At 33.4% G+C, this 18,160-nt stretch overlaps 1 protein-coding gene and 1 long non-coding RNA gene across 10 annotated transcripts; one reads left to right on the top strand and one right to left on the bottom strand.

The window, feature by feature from the left end:
• Window positions 1-336: 336 nt before the first annotated feature.
• On the bottom strand, window positions 337-3,991 carry LOC113711747 (WAT1-related protein At1g43650-like). Of its 2 annotated transcripts, none has more exons than XM_027234937.2 (7): window positions 3,734-3,991; window positions 3,556-3,618; window positions 3,325-3,441; window positions 2,994-3,228; window positions 2,713-2,871; window positions 1,378-1,529; window positions 337-1,060 (listed from the first exon to the last, which is right to left on the bottom strand). In XM_027234937.2, exons 1-7 carry the CDS (start codon window positions 3,934-3,936, stop codon window positions 886-888), a joined length of 1,104 nt encoding a protein of 367 aa, XP_027090738.1. In that variant the 5' UTR covers window positions 3,937-3,991; the 3' UTR covers window positions 337-885. The 2 variants fall into 2 exon arrangements, with proteins under 2 accessions (XP_027090738.1, XP_027090739.1); XM_027234938.2 differs by having other exon boundaries at window positions 903-1,060; window positions 1,382-1,529.
• Window positions 3,992-10,634: 6,643 nt separating this feature from the next.
• On the top strand, window positions 10,635-16,405 carry LOC113710928 (uncharacterized). Of its 8 annotated transcripts, none has more exons than XR_011822174.1 (13): window positions 10,636-11,411; window positions 11,518-11,602; window positions 11,773-11,812; window positions 11,901-11,962; window positions 12,772-12,843; window positions 13,157-13,189; window positions 13,544-13,596; window positions 13,709-13,784; window positions 13,860-14,032; window positions 14,153-14,253; window positions 14,329-14,432; window positions 15,346-15,480; window positions 15,852-16,405. It is a non-coding gene; the product is annotated as an uncharacterized lncRNA (long non-coding RNA). The 8 variants fall into 8 exon arrangements; XR_011822172.1 differs by having other exon boundaries at window positions 11,514-11,602; XR_011822175.1 differs by having other exon boundaries at window positions 10,640-11,602; window positions 13,860-13,916; window positions 14,009-14,032.
• The last annotated feature ends 1,755 nt before the right edge of the window (window positions 16,406-18,160 follow it).

Below are 18,160 nucleotides of genomic sequence, written 5' to 3'. Positions count from 1 at the left end.
AAATTTTGTTCTAGTACTCATCACTAGCAGTCAGTGACAAATGCCAAACTTTTGCAGGGGAAAGCTATGAATGGTTATGCAGTACAATAACTTTCTTTTTAATATTTAGAAAGAAAAATTTATATATTTATTATTATTTTTTTGGAAATACTAACATGCACAGAAACCTATGCTCCAAGCTTCAAAGCCAGTCTCAAGTCATGGGACATCCGACAGCATTCAACTGATTACGATAGAGCAATTGGTGGAGGAATAGCTTTTAGCTTACTTAATTAGCTCCTATCATCGAAAATTGGCTTTAATAATACACTCTTTCATCAAAAGGAAGGAGAAAGAGAAAAAAAAGAAAAGTTTATATTAATAAATCACTTAAAGCTAAAAAAGATAATAATACATAATGACTGGAGATAAACTCGAAAGCTAGACTACAAAAAGATGACTTAAGATATTAAAGTAAAGTAGAGATAAAATATTGTGATGTGGAGTTGTGACTGGAGAGTCATAATGCTCTTTACTGGTTTTTTTTTTCTTCTTCTTTTCTTGGATATTGGATGAGAGTAAACTACAAATTTGCAATATAAGATGACTTTTGGTCCTTTGATCTTGTGCCTGAATAATACAAGGAGTCCTTATTTTCATCAGGGACCAATTAATTTAAGACTACTATATCAAGTTACCAATAGTACAAAAATTAAATATTCATTCCTTTTCTTTTTTGGGCAGAATTCATTCACTGATTGACAAAAAAGAAGTCACAAAGATTCTTGAAATGCATCTGTCTGCATTTCTAGTGGAGAATCCATGAATGTGGAGAATTGCCTCAGGCTCAGAGTTCCTATTTGATTTTAAGTAATATATATATATATATATATATATATATATATTTCATCTTTTTTCTTCTCCATCCTCATCACAGGTTGGTGTACAAGTGATGCACTCCAATGCAACCTCTTCTTTAGTCTGATTTGATTTTTCTTCACTTCCATGGATTTCAGTCTCTTTATTCTTGCCCCACAAAAAGCTGTACAGGCCAGCCACTAAAAGAACAGCCCCCAGAACACTGCTCCACAAATAATAAAAAACAGAAATCAGAATCCCACTAATCAATCAGGATAACCAATCACCATAGTCATTCAGATTTTAGGGTACAAGGAATAGGTTGATTAAGTAAAAAAGATGCTTTAAGTATTCTACTTGGAAAAGAAAGGTACAGTTTGTTTACATGTAAATATAAACATACACGTACATGTGAAAATTTGGTTGTCAAGACGTGACTGCATTTTGATAAATTGTGAAAGGCAGCAACAAGAGATTAAATTTTCGATGTTTTATTTGCACTTTTATATTTGTTGCATAGATATGATAAAAGTACAAAACCTGCCCCAATGAAGCGTCTCCTTAAAAATCATTGCTGAAAAGATTGCTGTTAAAAGGAGTGCTATCGGGCTGAAAATGGATGTAAATACAGGCCCTCTCTTGTCCACTACCCATACTTGCAACCAGTATGACAGCCCGGTGACTACAATGCCCTGCAATTGAAGTTAAGTACTGGTCAGTTTAAAGCCAACGTTTTATCTACTGATTTACGTGCAATAGACTGAAAACATTCATCTCCACCCAATAATTAGGTGGTGGTGTCGAATTTTTACACATATCTGATTGAAATAAGGTGACAACACAAAGAAAAAAAAAAGAGGTAATAAGAATGGGAATATAAGCTTAATTTTTGTGGTTGCTGTCTTGCAGAATCAAATTACATCTCCATGTGTTGTTTCTATGATTTTGGTTGGTGTAGAAGAAATAGGATCATATCACAAAGAACAGAACTGGAAATGAAATGTACAAGGCCTCTAACAACTTTTCTTTTCCTTTTTTTTTTCCTCTATTTTTAGGAATTTCAAATTTTAATCTTGTCCACGTCCCATTGGGATTCAGCCATCAGTATACAAGAGCAACGGCCACACTTTGGGATGACAAAGAATGGCTTGAACTGTCCTTGTCCTGGCCCTATGGCTAGCTACTTTTAGGACATCTCGGCCAGCATCTATGCCCTTCTATAGAAAGAGAGGGAAGAGAAACAGGGAAACGTAACACTAGGCTTGAGAAAGCTTCATTTGTTTGTCTAAAAAACTTTTTACACTAACAAGTTTGAATGCATGACAAATTATCACCGTTCAATTTTGGAACTGTAGTATGCATTCAAGGCGATAAAATTATTTCATTTTGAGGGTGTAGGAGATATTAACGCTTATTTTTAGATTCTTATTACTTAATTTTGAAATGAAATGGTACTTTAAGTAAAGCTTGAAAGAATAACAAATAAAGAAAATTAAGGGACATGATTATGTTTCATAAACTAGCTTTCCAATTGCAGGTCCATCAATCCAGACTAATTCGTTAGTGCAAAACAAGCTGTTTAAAAAGAGTGCTTTAATCATTCTGATGTGATTTCTGGTATGTACTAAAAGAAAGATCATTAGACTTTGATGTTTAAGTGGTTATAGTTTAGTTCAGTTTAGATTTGAAACTAGTGGAATTAGGCTTCTCAAAGAGCAACTATGACAAAACTTGCCACCCAAAAGTGATATTACCATCACAAGGCAAGGATACGATCAATATCCCAATCAAGTTTTTCTCAAGATAAAATGAATATATAAGAAATAAAAGAACAAAAAATGAGCAGATAAGTAAAGAAATAAACAAACAACATACACAATAAGCTACGGAGAGAAGATTAATATCCCATCCAAGTTTCCAGGAGGATATGTTCCGCTCCACAGCTGCGCTATAAGCTGTCGAAATCACGCAGCTGAAACAGCACTGCAATGTTGTTAGCCGAAGTTTTGCTGGATACTGCTTGAGAATTGAAGCCTGGAAATTTTTTTTTTTTTGGATATAGTTTTTTGAAAAAGAAGTTTAGAGATGGAATATTAGTCCATGTTTAATGGAAAAATAAAAAAACTTAATTAGGAAGAAAAGTAAAGGCTAAGAACCTGCATAATAAGCCAGATAGCCCATGTTAAGTTTGATCCAAGCATGAGAAGAGAACCTTTTATCCATTCTTCTTTAGTATAGGTTCTTGAAGAATTGTGTGAGGCTTCTTTGCCATGTTCTGAATACAAAGCAGGACCTTTGTAGAAAGTGATTACCATGGCCCCTGAAAGACAAATAACTGCGCCTAACACTTTGGCCATCCCATGCCATTGAGTAATACTTAGGCTTTCAATCCTGTTTACCATTACCAAAACTATGATTTTAATGCTTTTTTTTCTTCAGTTAAATTTATAGTAATATTAATTTTGGTAATTAAAGCTGGGATGATACCTTAAACAGACAGCCATGATGAAGACCATGATTGGTATATTATTGGTCATGGCCGTAGCAAAAGTTGCTGAGGTGTAATTCATTCCAGCATAGTAAAGATTTAAACATAACGTTACCCTGATATTTGTCCCATGGAGAACGAAAAAAAAAATTATGTTAGGAGTCAAATTATTCGTTTTTATTTACATAAGTGAAAAAAAATTGCATCAAGATAATGAAACAATTACATACCCACATAATGACACAAGAAACAGCTTGCAGAGTACATTGAGTGATAGTGGATGAGACTTTTGGCTGCACAAAATAAAGAAAGGAAAAATTTGAGTTAATCCATCAACTTTGGTCGATCGAGGAAAATATAAATTTGAATTAAAAAATTGTAAAATTTTCCAGTGCTTTTTACCCCTACCTTTCAAAGAAAATTGCGAAGGGAGCCAAGGCAAGTGTGGCTAATGCTTGTCTATAGGCAACAAATATTGAAGGTTTCATGCCTTCAGCTATTGCTGCTTTAGAGAAGAGGGACATGCCTGTGTAGATGAATTGTATAATCACCATGACAATACAAGGCTTATGTTTTTCCATGACTGCTAGGAAGTATTGCAATGCCATCATGTTGCCTTCTTAGCTGCTATCTCCAAATATAGTGATGCCGGTGAAGGGAAATGGAAGAGGACACACCAATTTATAGACCAATTCAGGAATTATTTTTCTTGCATGGATGGATACATTTTCAAAAGCCAATTGCATGAGCACTTTTTTCTAGCCCCATGTAAGCCACGTCGAGGGTCTGCGGTATGATGGACAATAGTGACATGATACCTTATAGCTTTTCATTATTTTATTTGAATGAATATGTTAGGTCTTTTAGCGATTAATAAAATCAAGAATTCTACGTCATATATACTTATACTGGATTATTGTTTGGAATACTAATCTGTTTTACGTTCTTAATTTAATTTACTATTGTCTCTTGCTTATTGTTATGAGTATTTATTGGCACTTGGATATGCCATTAATCGTATTTATAATTGTATTCCTCCACATGTTTTATCTCCTGACTACAGGCTGCATGTACATCTTTGAACACTTGTGTAGGGACATAGAAACTTGTACATTATTTGGTGGAAAAACTTTAGAATATTTCAATTTTCTAAGGAAAAATTTTTACATTTCATAAATATATTTTCAATCACTTTTCTACCTCACATATGTTAAATCATTATAACGTATTTTTTCATATAAAAATTTAAAAAAATAGCAAGCCAAGCGGCCCCTTAGCCTTTGTACTATATATGTGCATAAAATGAAATTCTACATAGGTCAAGAGAAATTTGAGATATTTCTTACTGTCTTTTTTATGATGAAATAAATGCAAAATATGTACGTACTTCACCTTATTAAAAAGGCAAGACATAGAAACTTGTTAGAAAATGAAAAGACAAGAATTATCACGAACCTGCCATATATATATATATTTACAATTTATGTGCTTTTATCTGTTAAAGCAAGTTATGAGGACTTAACTGATTTGTTAAATTTGATTGTGGTTCAAAGTTCATTGTAGTGCTTGTGTTTATAGCAGTTAAATCAAATTCAGATTGTGTTATCAAGATAGCATCAAAAAATTAAGGGTAAATTATATATGACCACTATGGATTCACATATTGCTATATGATCTATCTAATATTTCAAAATATCCACATCACCCCCTTATAGTTTCATGTAAAGTGAAAATTTGACAAAAATAAACTCCGTAGAGTCATAAAGTTGAAATATTGCTCTTAAACACTAAATAGAACAATAGCCATTGCTTTTTTCTTTGTACAAAAGCATAACAGAATTATGTGCATAAATGCAAAAACTATGATGAGTAAAGCGAATATTGAGGCAAATTGATAGGGTGTAAATTGTAGTTCATTTCTAGGTAAAAGTTACTAGATAACCATGTTATTTGAGTTTTATCTTGAGTAGAAACTACTTAATTTTGCTCTTATATTGTTCTAATTGGTGAAAAGCTCAATTAGAGAGAAAAATGACTAAAAATGTGGCGTGAAGAAACAATGAAAAAGGAAAAAGTCAAGAGGAACAGGTTTGGCAGGATTGACATGCTTTAGTATTTTGGCAATAACATAAGTTACACAAATTGGATTGAGATGATTCTTGATTAAATTTGAAGCTAAGAGAATACTCTACAACTTTTGTGAAGATATCAAAGTCCAGTTCTCAATTTTTCATAGTCAAAAATCCAAATTACTGAAGTATAGTTGCACGGCAATGCTCTTACAACTAGGTTTCCGTATTTTAGACATATCTTAGCTTCTAGACTTTCAAATGACTTGATTCTTATAGCGTTGGAAAACTTATTCAAAGGGCTATACCTTTTGTGTTTTGAGAAAGAATTGATTCGGCCTCATTGATGGTGTTTTTGGGCTTCAAAGAGGATCTGCAGGCGAACCTGTACCGATCCGCTGACGGATCTAAGACCGGTGCCGGACATTGCAAACGACTTCGTGCCAGACATCTCCAGATTCTTTGGTATTTTAAGCTCAGCCTAATAACATGCACCGGACATTAGGCTGGTCTTCATTGGATAAATGTGCGAAAACGCAATTTTTCGAGTCCAATAGAGCCTATTCCTATCCTGTTTAGGATATATCTTCAAGAAATCATAAATAGAAGTTCTTTAGGTCTTTTTTGGGTGAAAAACATTAGTCTAGCCTAGTTTTAACATCTTTTCATAGTTTATTCTTGAGAGATCAAGATCACATGGAGGCGGATCAAGGAGCGCTCAAGGAGAAGATTGGAGCAAGCCATTGAGAAGTTTTCTTACTCTTTCTCTTATCTTTATAGCAATTCTATGAATTTGTGATTTTAATTTCTTAATCATGTTAAACTAAGTTGTTGCTAGGGTTAGGGTTTTTATGAAGGAATTTGATTAATTTTCCTAGTTTAATTTCTTGCATTTTACTATAATTTATCTATCTTGATTTTAATTACATGTTTGTGATTGGCCATCGTAGACATGCTTTTAGGGTTTGTGTTGAACTGAGAAGGAATATACAATCTTGCACTAGATAGATCAACATATTTAGTCTAATTACGAGAGTAGGTTAGGATTTGTATGACGCACTTATATCAACAAAGTTTTAAAAGCTTTAATTGAATACTTGCGATCTCGAGAGAGAAATAAGATTTAATTAGGCATACTTTAGATGTATCAAGAGATAATCTAAAATGCAAGTGTGTTCATGGTTTGGTAGGAAATTAACTAGATAATTGACTCAAATTCTGGATTAAAACCTGAAACCCTAGACTCGTGTTTATTATTTTCTCACCACTACTGTATTTGAATTGATTATTCCTTTATTGCTTAGTTAGAAAATAAAACTCTTGAATTTGAATTTTGTTATTTTTCAGAATAATTAAAGTAGAAAATTAACTCGTCCCTATGGGTTCGATCCTAGAATACTCCAGGTAAATTATTACTACGATCGACCTGTGCGCTTGCAAGAAATTTTTTATCACAAATCATAGAAATATTAAGTGAATTTTATGATTCCATCATATGTATTTTTGAAGCTCATTTAGTTCAATCACCATAACTGTTGGTACTTTCATTCATTTTTTACATTACATAAAATCATAGGGAGTTATATGGATATTTTAAAACCTTAAGAGTCATACGGTATTATGAGAAACCACGAGGGAGTTCTATATAATTTACCCATAAATTAATTCATTATACTTAGAAAACCCGTTTTCATTTCTGAACATAAATTTTCTCAAGCTCATATATCCAAATATTAATTTTACCTTCTCATAGTTGCATGCCTCAGCTAAATCAACATGCTGTCAAGAAAAGGATGAGAAAGACCTTATCCTAATATATACGCTGGTCATGACCTATGTTTTCAGAACCGGACCGGATAGCGACTCGGCCGAGGTCAGGGGTCAGGGGTCAATGGGTTCGACCGGGGGTCGATAGGGGGTCGAACCGGATGACGTCATAAATAAAAATTATTTAAAAATTAAAATATTATATATATAATATCTAATAATATATTGATATTAATAAAGGTATATTCATATATATTTGATATTTCAAATATATTTAACAAGAAAATACAAAGAAATTAGAACAATCAAGTAGCAATTTATATTATTTAATAAATATTAACAAGTTTAGAATTAAAATTATGAATTTAATTGAAAAATAACATCAAATTTTAGGACAATATTTATAAAATATCAAATATTTGAGGTATATCAATAAGTTTTAACAATTTAGGGGGTCAAAACATAATATTAAAAAGTTTGAATTTTTTTTTAAAAAAATTACTGTTGAACCGGAAAAACCGATTTTTGCCTGGTCAAACCCGATTTTTGACCGAATTTTTAAATTTTCGATTTTTTAATATGACTCGGACCAGCTACCTGGCCGGTTCCCGGTTCGACCGGCCGGTCCGGTCCGAGTTTCAAAACAGAGGTCATGACTCATGAATACTTAAACCTTAGTTATAATTGACATCACGACTAGTTCAATGCTGTTGCCTTCACCAAACCAAATGTGTCAAATCAATCGACCTGGGGTGGCGGGTCATCTTTTATAGACCATATCTCTTTTGGACACAATAATCTCTAGTAAAGTTTTCGTAGTGGACACGATTGGACTTAGCAAAAAAGCCGGTATATTACGTGGGTTGTGATACAATGCCATTGAAATTCGTTGAGTAGATTAGCACTTACAGGCGTGCTCCATGCCTCCATATTAGAAAAAGGGCTACAGATATCCCTAAATCAGGTTTTGCTCTTTGACTTTTTTTTTCTTTGCAACTTTTTACCTTCACTAATGGATTCAACCCTTTATGCACAGCTCGTCTTTCCATGTTAAGGAAATGGGCGAAAAGTTAAAAATGAAAAAAAAAAAAGAAGTAACAGGACTTGTCCCTGCACAAAAATGAAAAAGATCTTTGAAAGTAGTATTAATAGATAATTTTAATTTGAGATTTGAATTAGAATAGAGTCAAAAAATGGAAAGCATAGTAAGAATTAGGGTTATCACATTCAATCCCTACTGAATTGGCGACCGAATTTAAGAATTTGGATTAGGTAATTTGGCGGATGCACTGATCGCATGATGCACAGTACATGTGTAAAATTTTAAATAGGTATGAAATCTGTAAGGAGTTTTTCCAATACAGCGCGCATTGATTTCGAATTCAAATACAAACTTCAATGGATAAGTTGTATCATACATTACTAATTACAATTAGTTCATTTTTTTTCCTACACAATTAATATCATAAGTTTAAACTAGTAAGTAGGAACCAATCAAGCATATATATTTAGTTATAACCATATAATAAACATTGATTTGTTGATTAATGAACTGTAAGCTTATCATTATCTCATTTAAGGGATTAAAAGTTCTATTAACGTGTAATTGAGGAGAAAGAAGGACTAAAGCTGAAAATTTATGTTATTTGGTGGTAGAAATTGGAAATAAAAATTCAACTAAGTGATATTAAGAACTTAGGGTCCCAATTAAATTGAATTCGACAGGAAGATTTTTTCCATTTTTTATAGTAAAGTAGAATGATTTTATTAATCATGAAACCAAATTTGTAGCAAGTGCCGATTTGTTGTTGAAAACAGTTAGTACTGTTTTTGCACTCAATTTCAGATCAAAAGGATAGATTATATATAATCCCTTGTGATTTTATATAATGTTAGATGACCCCTCTAAGGTTTTAAAATAGTCATATAACCCCTATGTGAGTTTATGTAAAGTGAAAAATAGACGGAATGCGTAATCAATCATGGCTATTAGACCGCACTTGCTCTAAAAGTGCATATGATAAAATCATAATATCTACTTAACCCTCACATGGTTTGTATAAATATTCATTTTACCCCCTATAATTTTTATATTTATCCATGTAATCTCATTATTGACTTTACCAAATAACTCCTGAAATTTTATTAATCAAATCAATAGACTTGCTATGCATAAATGCTTTATGAAGATACAGGTCCATTCAACAGAAGAATTTTCTATTCTCGAATCTCCAAGAATGGCATACGTGATTCAATTAGCTCATTGAAGTACAGAATATACGTTCTTGTGGGGTGCTTCTAGAGGTGTCAAAATGGGTGATTTGGACGGGTTTGGTTTGGGTAAAACGGGTAATGAGTATAAGTGAGTCAACCCATTTATACCCATTTAATTAGCTGGGTATAAATGTTAAGGTTCCTGTGGTCCGAGATCGAGAACGGTGAAGTGTCGAAGGATCAGATCCCATTTATACCCATTCAATTAGATGGGTATAAATGGATAAGTCAAAAAATGAATTGGGTAACCCAATTACCCATTTATAACCCATTTATTTTAACTTTTTGTAAATTCATTTAAATTCATTTTTGCAAACTAAATTATCAATTTATACCATCCTTTGCACCCATCATTAGTTTTAAATACTTACTTATAATGCTCAATAAGCCTAATTATCAATTTTTTTCCCATTCATACTCTATGTCACAAAATTACATACTATTTAATAATTCAACAATAAGAACATAAAAATTTGAACTAAGTACTATAAAAGTTAACATAAAAACTTAATCCAAAAATTTGAACCTTTAGCATTTTTTCGTATGTAAATTTAAAATTTTATTTTGAAAAAGTAAGAAAAGAGACTAAAACTTGTCATAAATTGGTAATGCTAAAAAATGAACAAGTTAACAAACTAAGATAAAATAAAATGATAAGATAAAACTAACAAATAATAATAATAATGAAATAAAAGTAGTTAACATTATGACAAAATGAAAAGTTTGAAAAAAAAAATGGGTGGGGAAAGAGAGGAGGCTTAGGGCCAGGGAAGACAATTCTACATGGATTAATTGGGTTTGATGGGTTACCTAATAATACCCGTTTAATAAATGAGTATTCTTAGATAATCCATTTATACTCATATGCAAAAATTTAAGATACCCGTACCCATCTATTCATGGGCGGGTATGGATAAATTTAGTTAAATAGGTTTGTTTGACAGCTATAGGTGCTTCATTGAATTTTCTGGTGGCATATTCTCAAGTACCTTTATACCCTTTTTTCCCCTATCCAATAATCAGCAAAACCCAAAGAAAATATTCTCTAGTGTTTTCATTTTGGTACTTTTTGCTATACTAGGCCAGGCAAAATTAGAAAGACCCAAGATTTATTGTGTTCCGTATTCATTGTATAGAACCGTTTTACAAAGGACAGAGATCAAAGCTTTTTAGCGTTTCCTTCACTTAGTCTAACGTTTTTCAACATAAGTAGATAAAGAGCCGAAGGCCTCTGATGACCTGGAATGGTTTTCGTCGTCCTCTCACGTGCCGCATATGTGAGTCACCAGCCTTTTTTTTTCCGCGCGATGCGCCAAATACTTCCTCTCTAGGGTTTTCTTAAATTTCCTCCGCCGCCGCCGCCGCTTTCTCTCTTCTCCCCTTCTCTCCTTCGCCTCACCTTTATCCTCAGAAGCTAAACCCATCCCAACAGTCCTTGATCAGATCTTTCCCTCTTCCTCTTGCTCTCAAAATCTTTATTATCTCTCCTTCTCCTTTCCTTCCAACTTTATTATTCTCATGTTTACTGCGCCTGCCTGCCGTCCCCAATTCCCCACTCAACTCGCCACACCGGCTACTACGACCAATTTGTCATGTCTCCCAGCTCCGGACGTCACAGAATTTAAAAGCTACCAGTTGCCACTTTCTGCTGGTCCCTAGGCTTTTCTTTTCTATCCCCAGCACTCCACCCGTCCATCCGGCCCAAGCTTACAGCTAGATGAAGGAACAAAGCATAGGCCTCCACTACCCGTGCCAACTGCCTATTTGTTCCGTGTTTTCATTTAACATTTGAAGCTTCAAACCCTGTAAACGATACCTAACCTTTTCCACAATCGTCTTTTATTTTCGTTCCTTGGCTGAGAGACTGCCGACTTTGTCTTGGCTGGGATTACTTTTGATTTGTTGACTTTTATTTTTCGGTCAAATATAGAACCGAAAGTGAAGCATTGACCGCTGCTTCCTCTCTATTGTTTCAGGTACTACCTTGGTTCTTCCGTTACTTTCCTTTAATTAGTGATTATTTTTCTCTCTTCTATTTGGTTGCGTCGATGTTTTGTCTTGTTTTTTCTGGAATGCAGCTAGAGTGTAGATCTGTGGTGGCCCTCTTAGAGATGATCTGAAAGAAAATCTTCAATCCCAGATCTTCAAGCTAAAGTAGTAGACTGAGGTATGTGCGATTTTCTCTAATTTTTTCATTTCATAGGATTTTTTTCTGAATTTTCCTGAAATTTTTTTAGAATAACAATATTGATTTTATTAGAAATGCCTCTACCGAAATTTTTCTGGCTGCTTTTCAAGTTTATTATTGCTAATTAATTGGATTACTGGAATGGACAGGTTGTTGCAGTTAAGCAATTGGATAGAAATAGATTTTAAGGTAACCGGGAATTTTTGGTTGATGTTCTTATGTTCAGTCTTTTATATCATTCTAACCTTGTAAATTTAATTGGTTACTGTGCTAATAGGGACCAGAGGCTACTTGTCTATTAGTTCATGCCCTTGGGATCATTGGAAGATCATCTTCATGGTATCATTTCAGGCATTCTTGTTCATTATCTTGTCAATTGTTTGCGGTTTAGTTATTGCATGCATTTTTAAGTTAAATTTACATGTTTACTGAAATTTACAAACTGCATAAATTTTCTTAAGGAAGGCATGATGACCGTGTAAGTTTTGTTTAGTGAGTTAATTGGGTTTTTTCTACTTAAACTAACTTTTATGTTGATTGCTCTTTCTTTACAATAATGCCATTTATAAGGAAAAATAAAATGCATAACTAATGAAGCCTCAAGGATAGAGCTTAGGCTCAAACTTGCTTATTCTAGGTATGGGGGTCAATATTCGTTTCAGGAAAAGGGGAAAGGTGGGGTTGGGGGCATATAAGTGGCATAGTATGGTGAATGGATGGTTTGGTGTTTTTAATAGTGGTGATAGCTGCTAGCATTGAAGAATCTTAAGTCCTTTAAGGTACTGCCTTCATTATTTTGTCATTTCTCTCCATTTTTTTTCCTTCCATGTTTGAACTATTGTGGTGTTGCTACTTTTTGTAATTATCAGCTGTTCTTTTTGCTTGTTTCATGGTTGTTTGTTTTGATTTTTCTGCCCTGAAATTTTCTGTTGGTTTTTTGTCCGATAAAATCCATCTAAAGATGACTATTATTTGTGTTAGTATGGCTTCTGCCTCCGATTAGTGATGCAAATTTACTTCTTTTTCAATATCGAACCAGCCATTGCATTTAGAATAATGTCTTATTTAACTTTCTGCCTTTTGTTTTCCCTGTATTCTATACTTTTAGATGATTTATTATTGTTTTCCTATTATTGTTGATCTATTAGGGTTCAGCTGCAGAAAGTGCTTTTTCGGGGATTTGATGAAAGTTCTTGGCCACTCCAAACTAAAACCGGCAGGTATACTGTACAAAAGATAAAAGGGACAATTACCTGCCATATTCATTCTTTTGTAGGTTAATACATACTTGAACATTTAAAATTGTACTTATGAGAAAATTGGAATAGCTACTCAAACTTGGTATATTTGTAAAATTTTGACAAGATTGATAAACATGCTATATTGTTTACATGGTATTTTTCTTACTTGTATTTTGCTAAATGGTTTAAACCATGCCATGAGATAGATGGATATATTCAATAATGCACTGGAATGTTTTCTATTTTCATGCTTAATAGTTGCTATTAATTCATTTTCTATCTTCTGTTGCAGCTTCTAGAAATAGCTCAAGTTCCTGATGAACATGTGAGATTCAATTTCTTCTGGTTTCTTTACCTTTTAGCGAAATGCTTTTAACTGTTGGCATACTGCATACAATCTTGTGCAATTTAAACATTGTTTCTTTAAATAACTATTTCTACATAAGGAGGTCCCAGGATTGATGTATGTAGGGGTATAAGCATGTTACATATAACCAGTTAGGTTAATCAGTATGGTTGTTTACTTAATGTGGAGTTAGATCCATCGACCTATTTAGGCAACTAAACAAGGGTATCCAGAATTAGCCCATTCTTGATGTAACATCTTTTTCTTGGGTTACACAATTTCATAGGCATCATTTTGATATTAAAGGATTATGCTGCTCCTCTTTTTTTACAGGTGAATGAATTCAAGTTGATAGAGAAGTTCAAAATTTTCAATCCCAACAACTTGTAAGTGTTATGCTTCTCATTTGAAGCTAAAATATTATTTGCTTCAAGCACTGTGGGCAATGCTTCCTTCATGGAAAATGCAATGGAATGATATATTTCTGCTATCATACAGATGGGTGAACTTGAAAGCAATCAAAAGACTTGTACAAGAAAGTGCACTGAAGATGTAGATTATTCCAAATCCAAAGGTTCTATTTCTTAACTATCTGTTCTGCATTCTGCCAATGTATTTGTTCTTCTATTTAATTTTGTCTGATTAATAGGAAGTAGATGGGGTGAAAGTTCTTCAACTTGAAACTGCTACTGGCGCTACAATAAGGGTACATTAACCTTATCTCTTGTTATTCATTTAAACATCTTTATTTTCCATTTCTTTCCATTTAGGTTTATCAATATGGCATTTCACATTCAGTCTCCTCTCTACCAACAACCAAAGGTAAGAAGTAAAATCATTTACTTTCAGCCCCCACCCCCAATCAGTTCTTTGATCATGCTATTGAATTCTGTTTTGAATACTATATGAATTGCTATTTATTCATGCATTTAACCTTTACAGTCCGACCTGTACACTTTGTCTGATGATGGCTATGTGGTCTGCAACGAGGCTAGGAAAAATCCAACTAACCCAACTATGAATTGGGACCTGAATTTAAGAAGGTTGAGATTTTAGCCCCCTATCTTTCTCCACAGGTTGAATTGTTTATATAGCTAATTGTTTTTTCACTTTTTTAGGTAGGCAACTTCTTAAGTCGTATCAAGTCTATTCCCAGTATTGTTGAACTAGACAGCCTAAAGATGAGTGGTGATGGTGGTTTGGATCTGGTATCACCCTGAAGGTAATACAAACTAACTACTTGTCTCCCTATTACTCTGTTTCCCTGTTACCCTGTTTCTGAAGCTTTATGGATGTATCTGTTCCTTGAAGATTTTCTTGTGATGTGGCAATTTGTGGTTGTACAGTGGTTTGTTATTTCTTATTTAGTGTCCATATGGCATATGCATTAATTTCTTCTTTTCTTTTCTTTTTCCCCTTGTTTTAAGGGGAAAGTGACAATAACTGCAAAACCTGGAACCAAATTAGAAATTCCAGACAAAGTTGTAATTATTGATAAGGTAATATATGCAGCCGACTGCCTTAAAAATTTGGTTCACCGATTCAAAAAAAAAAATTGGTTCATGGTGCATAGCAATTTGGCTTTACATTCTCTATCTATTGCCAGGTTATAAATGGCCTTGAGGATATTTAAGAGGTCTAATTCTCTGGAATTGATGCATAGTTTTGCCATTTTTAACGTTGAAAGAAATATTTGTTTCCATTTGTTTTCTTTGTGCAATTTTTTTTTAAAGAGAAGGTGCTGAAAATTCAAAAAGTGATTGACTACTTTTGAACTATTTAAAAAGATTATTTGAGAGATATTTGGTGAATTATGGTCCATAAGAAAGAATAATTGGCACTGAGAATATTTCAAGCAATAAAAGATGAAATCCCTTCAAAAGTTGTATAATTGAAATTACATTGTTGATGTTAAGTTCCAAATTTTGAACTTTAAGTATCATCAACTCCAAACTTCATATTTATAGGGTGAACTGGTGGTTTAAGAATTATTCTCAATTTCGCAGAATGACGTTGGATGTTAATGTAGGAAAAATTTAATCTGATTGAAAAATTCTTTTGTAATAATCCATTGTTCATTCTCTTCTGCTTGTTATACATGTACTTAACCCAAATCGTCATTTGGTTTTTTGTAGGACTGGTTCCAAAACTGAGCTTGCTCCAGTTTCAGTTTCAACAGGTTCTCGCACTGATGCAATACCATATTCTGGGAAATATGATAGGGTAGTTGGCATGTTGGGTACAATAGAAGCCATCAACGTTCTAAAGCGGTATGTTGGCTAAATTGGCTTGACTGACTCTTGTTAGCCCTCTTGAATTCTTAAATTGTACCATGGCCCAAAATTCAAGGTTGCAGTTGTTTGCTGGTTTGCTTTACCTAAATTTTTCGCTTGTTCGATGGTAGGTAATTTTTTTACGGAGTTGGAATCTTAGAGAATTGCCTTTCCCCCCTTTATGTGTTTCTTGGATCCTTGCTTTACTAATGCTGCTATGCAATGGTCTTAATGCTAATTTTTTCATCTTTTTTCCTTGTATGCTTTGTTCTTTCCCTTATGCTAAATATCTGGCTGTGATTGTTTGCTGCTTTTTGATGTTTTATCTTTTCTGGAGTTTTGTTTGATTTCTTTTGGATTTGTCATAGAGATGTTAAAAAGTAGGAACAAGTTTTTGGATACAAATCTGGAGAAAGTTTGTGGAGCTTCCCACACATTCATTTGGCAACCAAGATACACGTGATGCTTCGTCTGCAGCAATCCACCATGAGAACAAAGCTGTCATGTACCACTGCAAATATCCGCTTTTAAGGTTTATTGATGACTTCATTTTCATGTCAACGTCAAAGAAACGGGCCTCTTTGTTCTTCTCCCGGTTGCAAGGAGGATTTCATGGATACAACTGCTATACGAATAAAGGGAAATTTGGTGTAAATTTTGATATGGATCATGTATCAGGATTCAGGTCAAATAGACTCTATGTGGGTTAACTCTATGGTTGACCATAGAGTAAATTTTGAAATGAAGCTTATGGATTTGAAGCTCAAGATAAGATAGCTGATTTGGATTCCTATTTTCGTGAAACAATTTTGCCTCCTACTTATTCATGTATATTTATATTTAGCTGTGTACACAAATTATTAACTGACAAACATTTTTGTTCCATGAATCCATATGTCTAAGTGGGCATATTTTCTGTTTATCCCAACGCGCGCAGCGCATTTTATGCCTCCTAGTATTTGATAAAGCTACCAATGGAGCACGACAATTGAATGATAAACTTTTGTTTGAGAGCTTCTTTTTCGCGTTTCTCTGGTTCCATTGGTAGAAGAAGAATCCACATTGACCCGTAGTTAGAATGAAAACAAAACGTGATTTTCTGCATGTTAAGCTATATCGAGTGGATGGACACGCCAAAATGAAGAAATCTGACGCTAAATTTTTCTAGGGCAAATTACATTTTATCCCCTCAATGGTTTGATGTTTTTGTACATAATCTCTTTATAGTTTTAAACCTATATATAACCCTTTTAAGGTTTGAATTAAAGTGTCAAAGTAATGGAAATGATCATTCGTAACGAAACCTTTCAAAATATTGAAAGTACCCTTGTTTAAAAATTAAAATGGCTAAAGTGACCAAAATATATAAATATAATACACATGACAAATTAACCTCGTATGATTTTATGTTTTACCATAGAACCCCTTTATGATTTTTAAAATATACATATAACCCCCTCTTTGGTTAATAAATAATTTTCAACTTTACACAGGGGTATTTTTGACATTTTAGATCACTCCGTCATGGATTGCAAATTTTGTTATTTTGACACTTTAATTCAAACTATAAGGAGGTTATGTATAACTTTTGAAACCGTAGGAGGGTAATGTACAAAAAAATACTAAATCACAGGGGGTAAAGTGTAATTTGCCCATTTTTCTTTATTGAAAGTGATATTTCATGTTTCGATAAAGCAAATGCAAAGTATGTTGGTTCTGCTTGTCTATTTTTAGGCATAGCTGCAAGACTTCAATAGCTTCTTCACGAAATTGTAAAAGCAAAACATGTATTTTTTTTCCCCGTTCAAAAGACAGAGGAAAGAATAGATTTGTCACCAAAATGAGTTAGTTGGAAAAAGTAACCAAATTCTACTCAGTAGTGGTTGCAATCAAATGACACTTTTTCGACATATAAGGCGAATGAGATTAATGCCTTTCAACCAATTAATTCAAAAGACACGTTTTAATTCTTTTACAGTTGCAGCAGAAAAGCGAGTCTTCTCATTTCTCTTGCTGGACAGCCATCAGCATTAATCATTTCTCCTCCCCCCAATGCGCAAAATCCAGAATTATATATGTCAAATGTACAAAATTAGGAACTTGGATACTTCGGATTTGGATTTGCTTATTCTAGATTTACTGAATCTAAAACTGATAAGGAACTTGTGGGATTATCTTAACGTCATGGTATGAAAAGAAAACTACCATGTTGATCCTTTTGGTTCGATTATACACACATTTCGGTTAAAAAGCATGGAAAGTAGACATGGACAGAATTTTGCGACATCATCGTTCAAAGCAAATACAAACGGGTTTTGCTTTATTCAAGAAGAAAGACATGGTGCAGCTGCTGGCTTTATTATCACCAAAATAGATGTGATTGATCAAGAATAGAGTGCAAAGTTTCCAAAATTAAGAGTTTAGTGTGCAAAATGCCCAAAATTGAAGTTTGAGGTATAAAGTAAAAAAGTGATACAAGTTTAGGGGTGTAAAGTAGAGTTAGTTTATTTTGTACAAGTTTATTTTGTGATTTTGAAATCATTTTTGTACAAGTAGAGTTATTTTGTGAAATTGTCAAAAATCAGAAAAGATTAGAAGTTTGTTTATCACTACTCTTGAGATTTTTGATAATTTCACTAAGTTCCCTTGATATTTCAAAAATTACACCTACCTCCCT

Source organism: Coffea arabica, chromosome 10e, assembly GCF_036785885.1.
Source record: "Coffea arabica cultivar ET-39 chromosome 10e, Coffea Arabica ET-39 HiFi, whole genome shotgun sequence".
NCBI classification, from domain to species: domain Eukaryota; kingdom Viridiplantae; phylum Streptophyta; class Magnoliopsida; order Gentianales; family Rubiaceae; genus Coffea; species Coffea arabica.
The sequence above is the reverse complement of the archived record's forward strand: the minus strand, read 5'-3'. Positions and strand labels throughout refer to the sequence as shown.

What these genes read in the sequence shown, in the direction of transcription:
- LOC113711747 (XM_027234937.2), bottom strand. Translation starts at nt 3,936, where the DNA reads ATGATGGCATTGCAATACTTCCTAGCAGTCATGGAAAAACATAAGCCT. An exon ending in TTTCTTGTGTCATTATGTGG is followed by an intron (nt 3,442 to 3,555) that starts GTATGTAATTGT and finishes GACAAATATCAG; the next exon opens with GGTAACGTTATGTTTAAATC. An exon ending in TTCTCTCCGTAGCTTATTGT is followed by an intron (nt 1,530 to 2,712) that starts GTATGTTGTTTG and finishes CTTCAATTGCAG; the next exon opens with GGCATTGTAGTCACCGGGCT.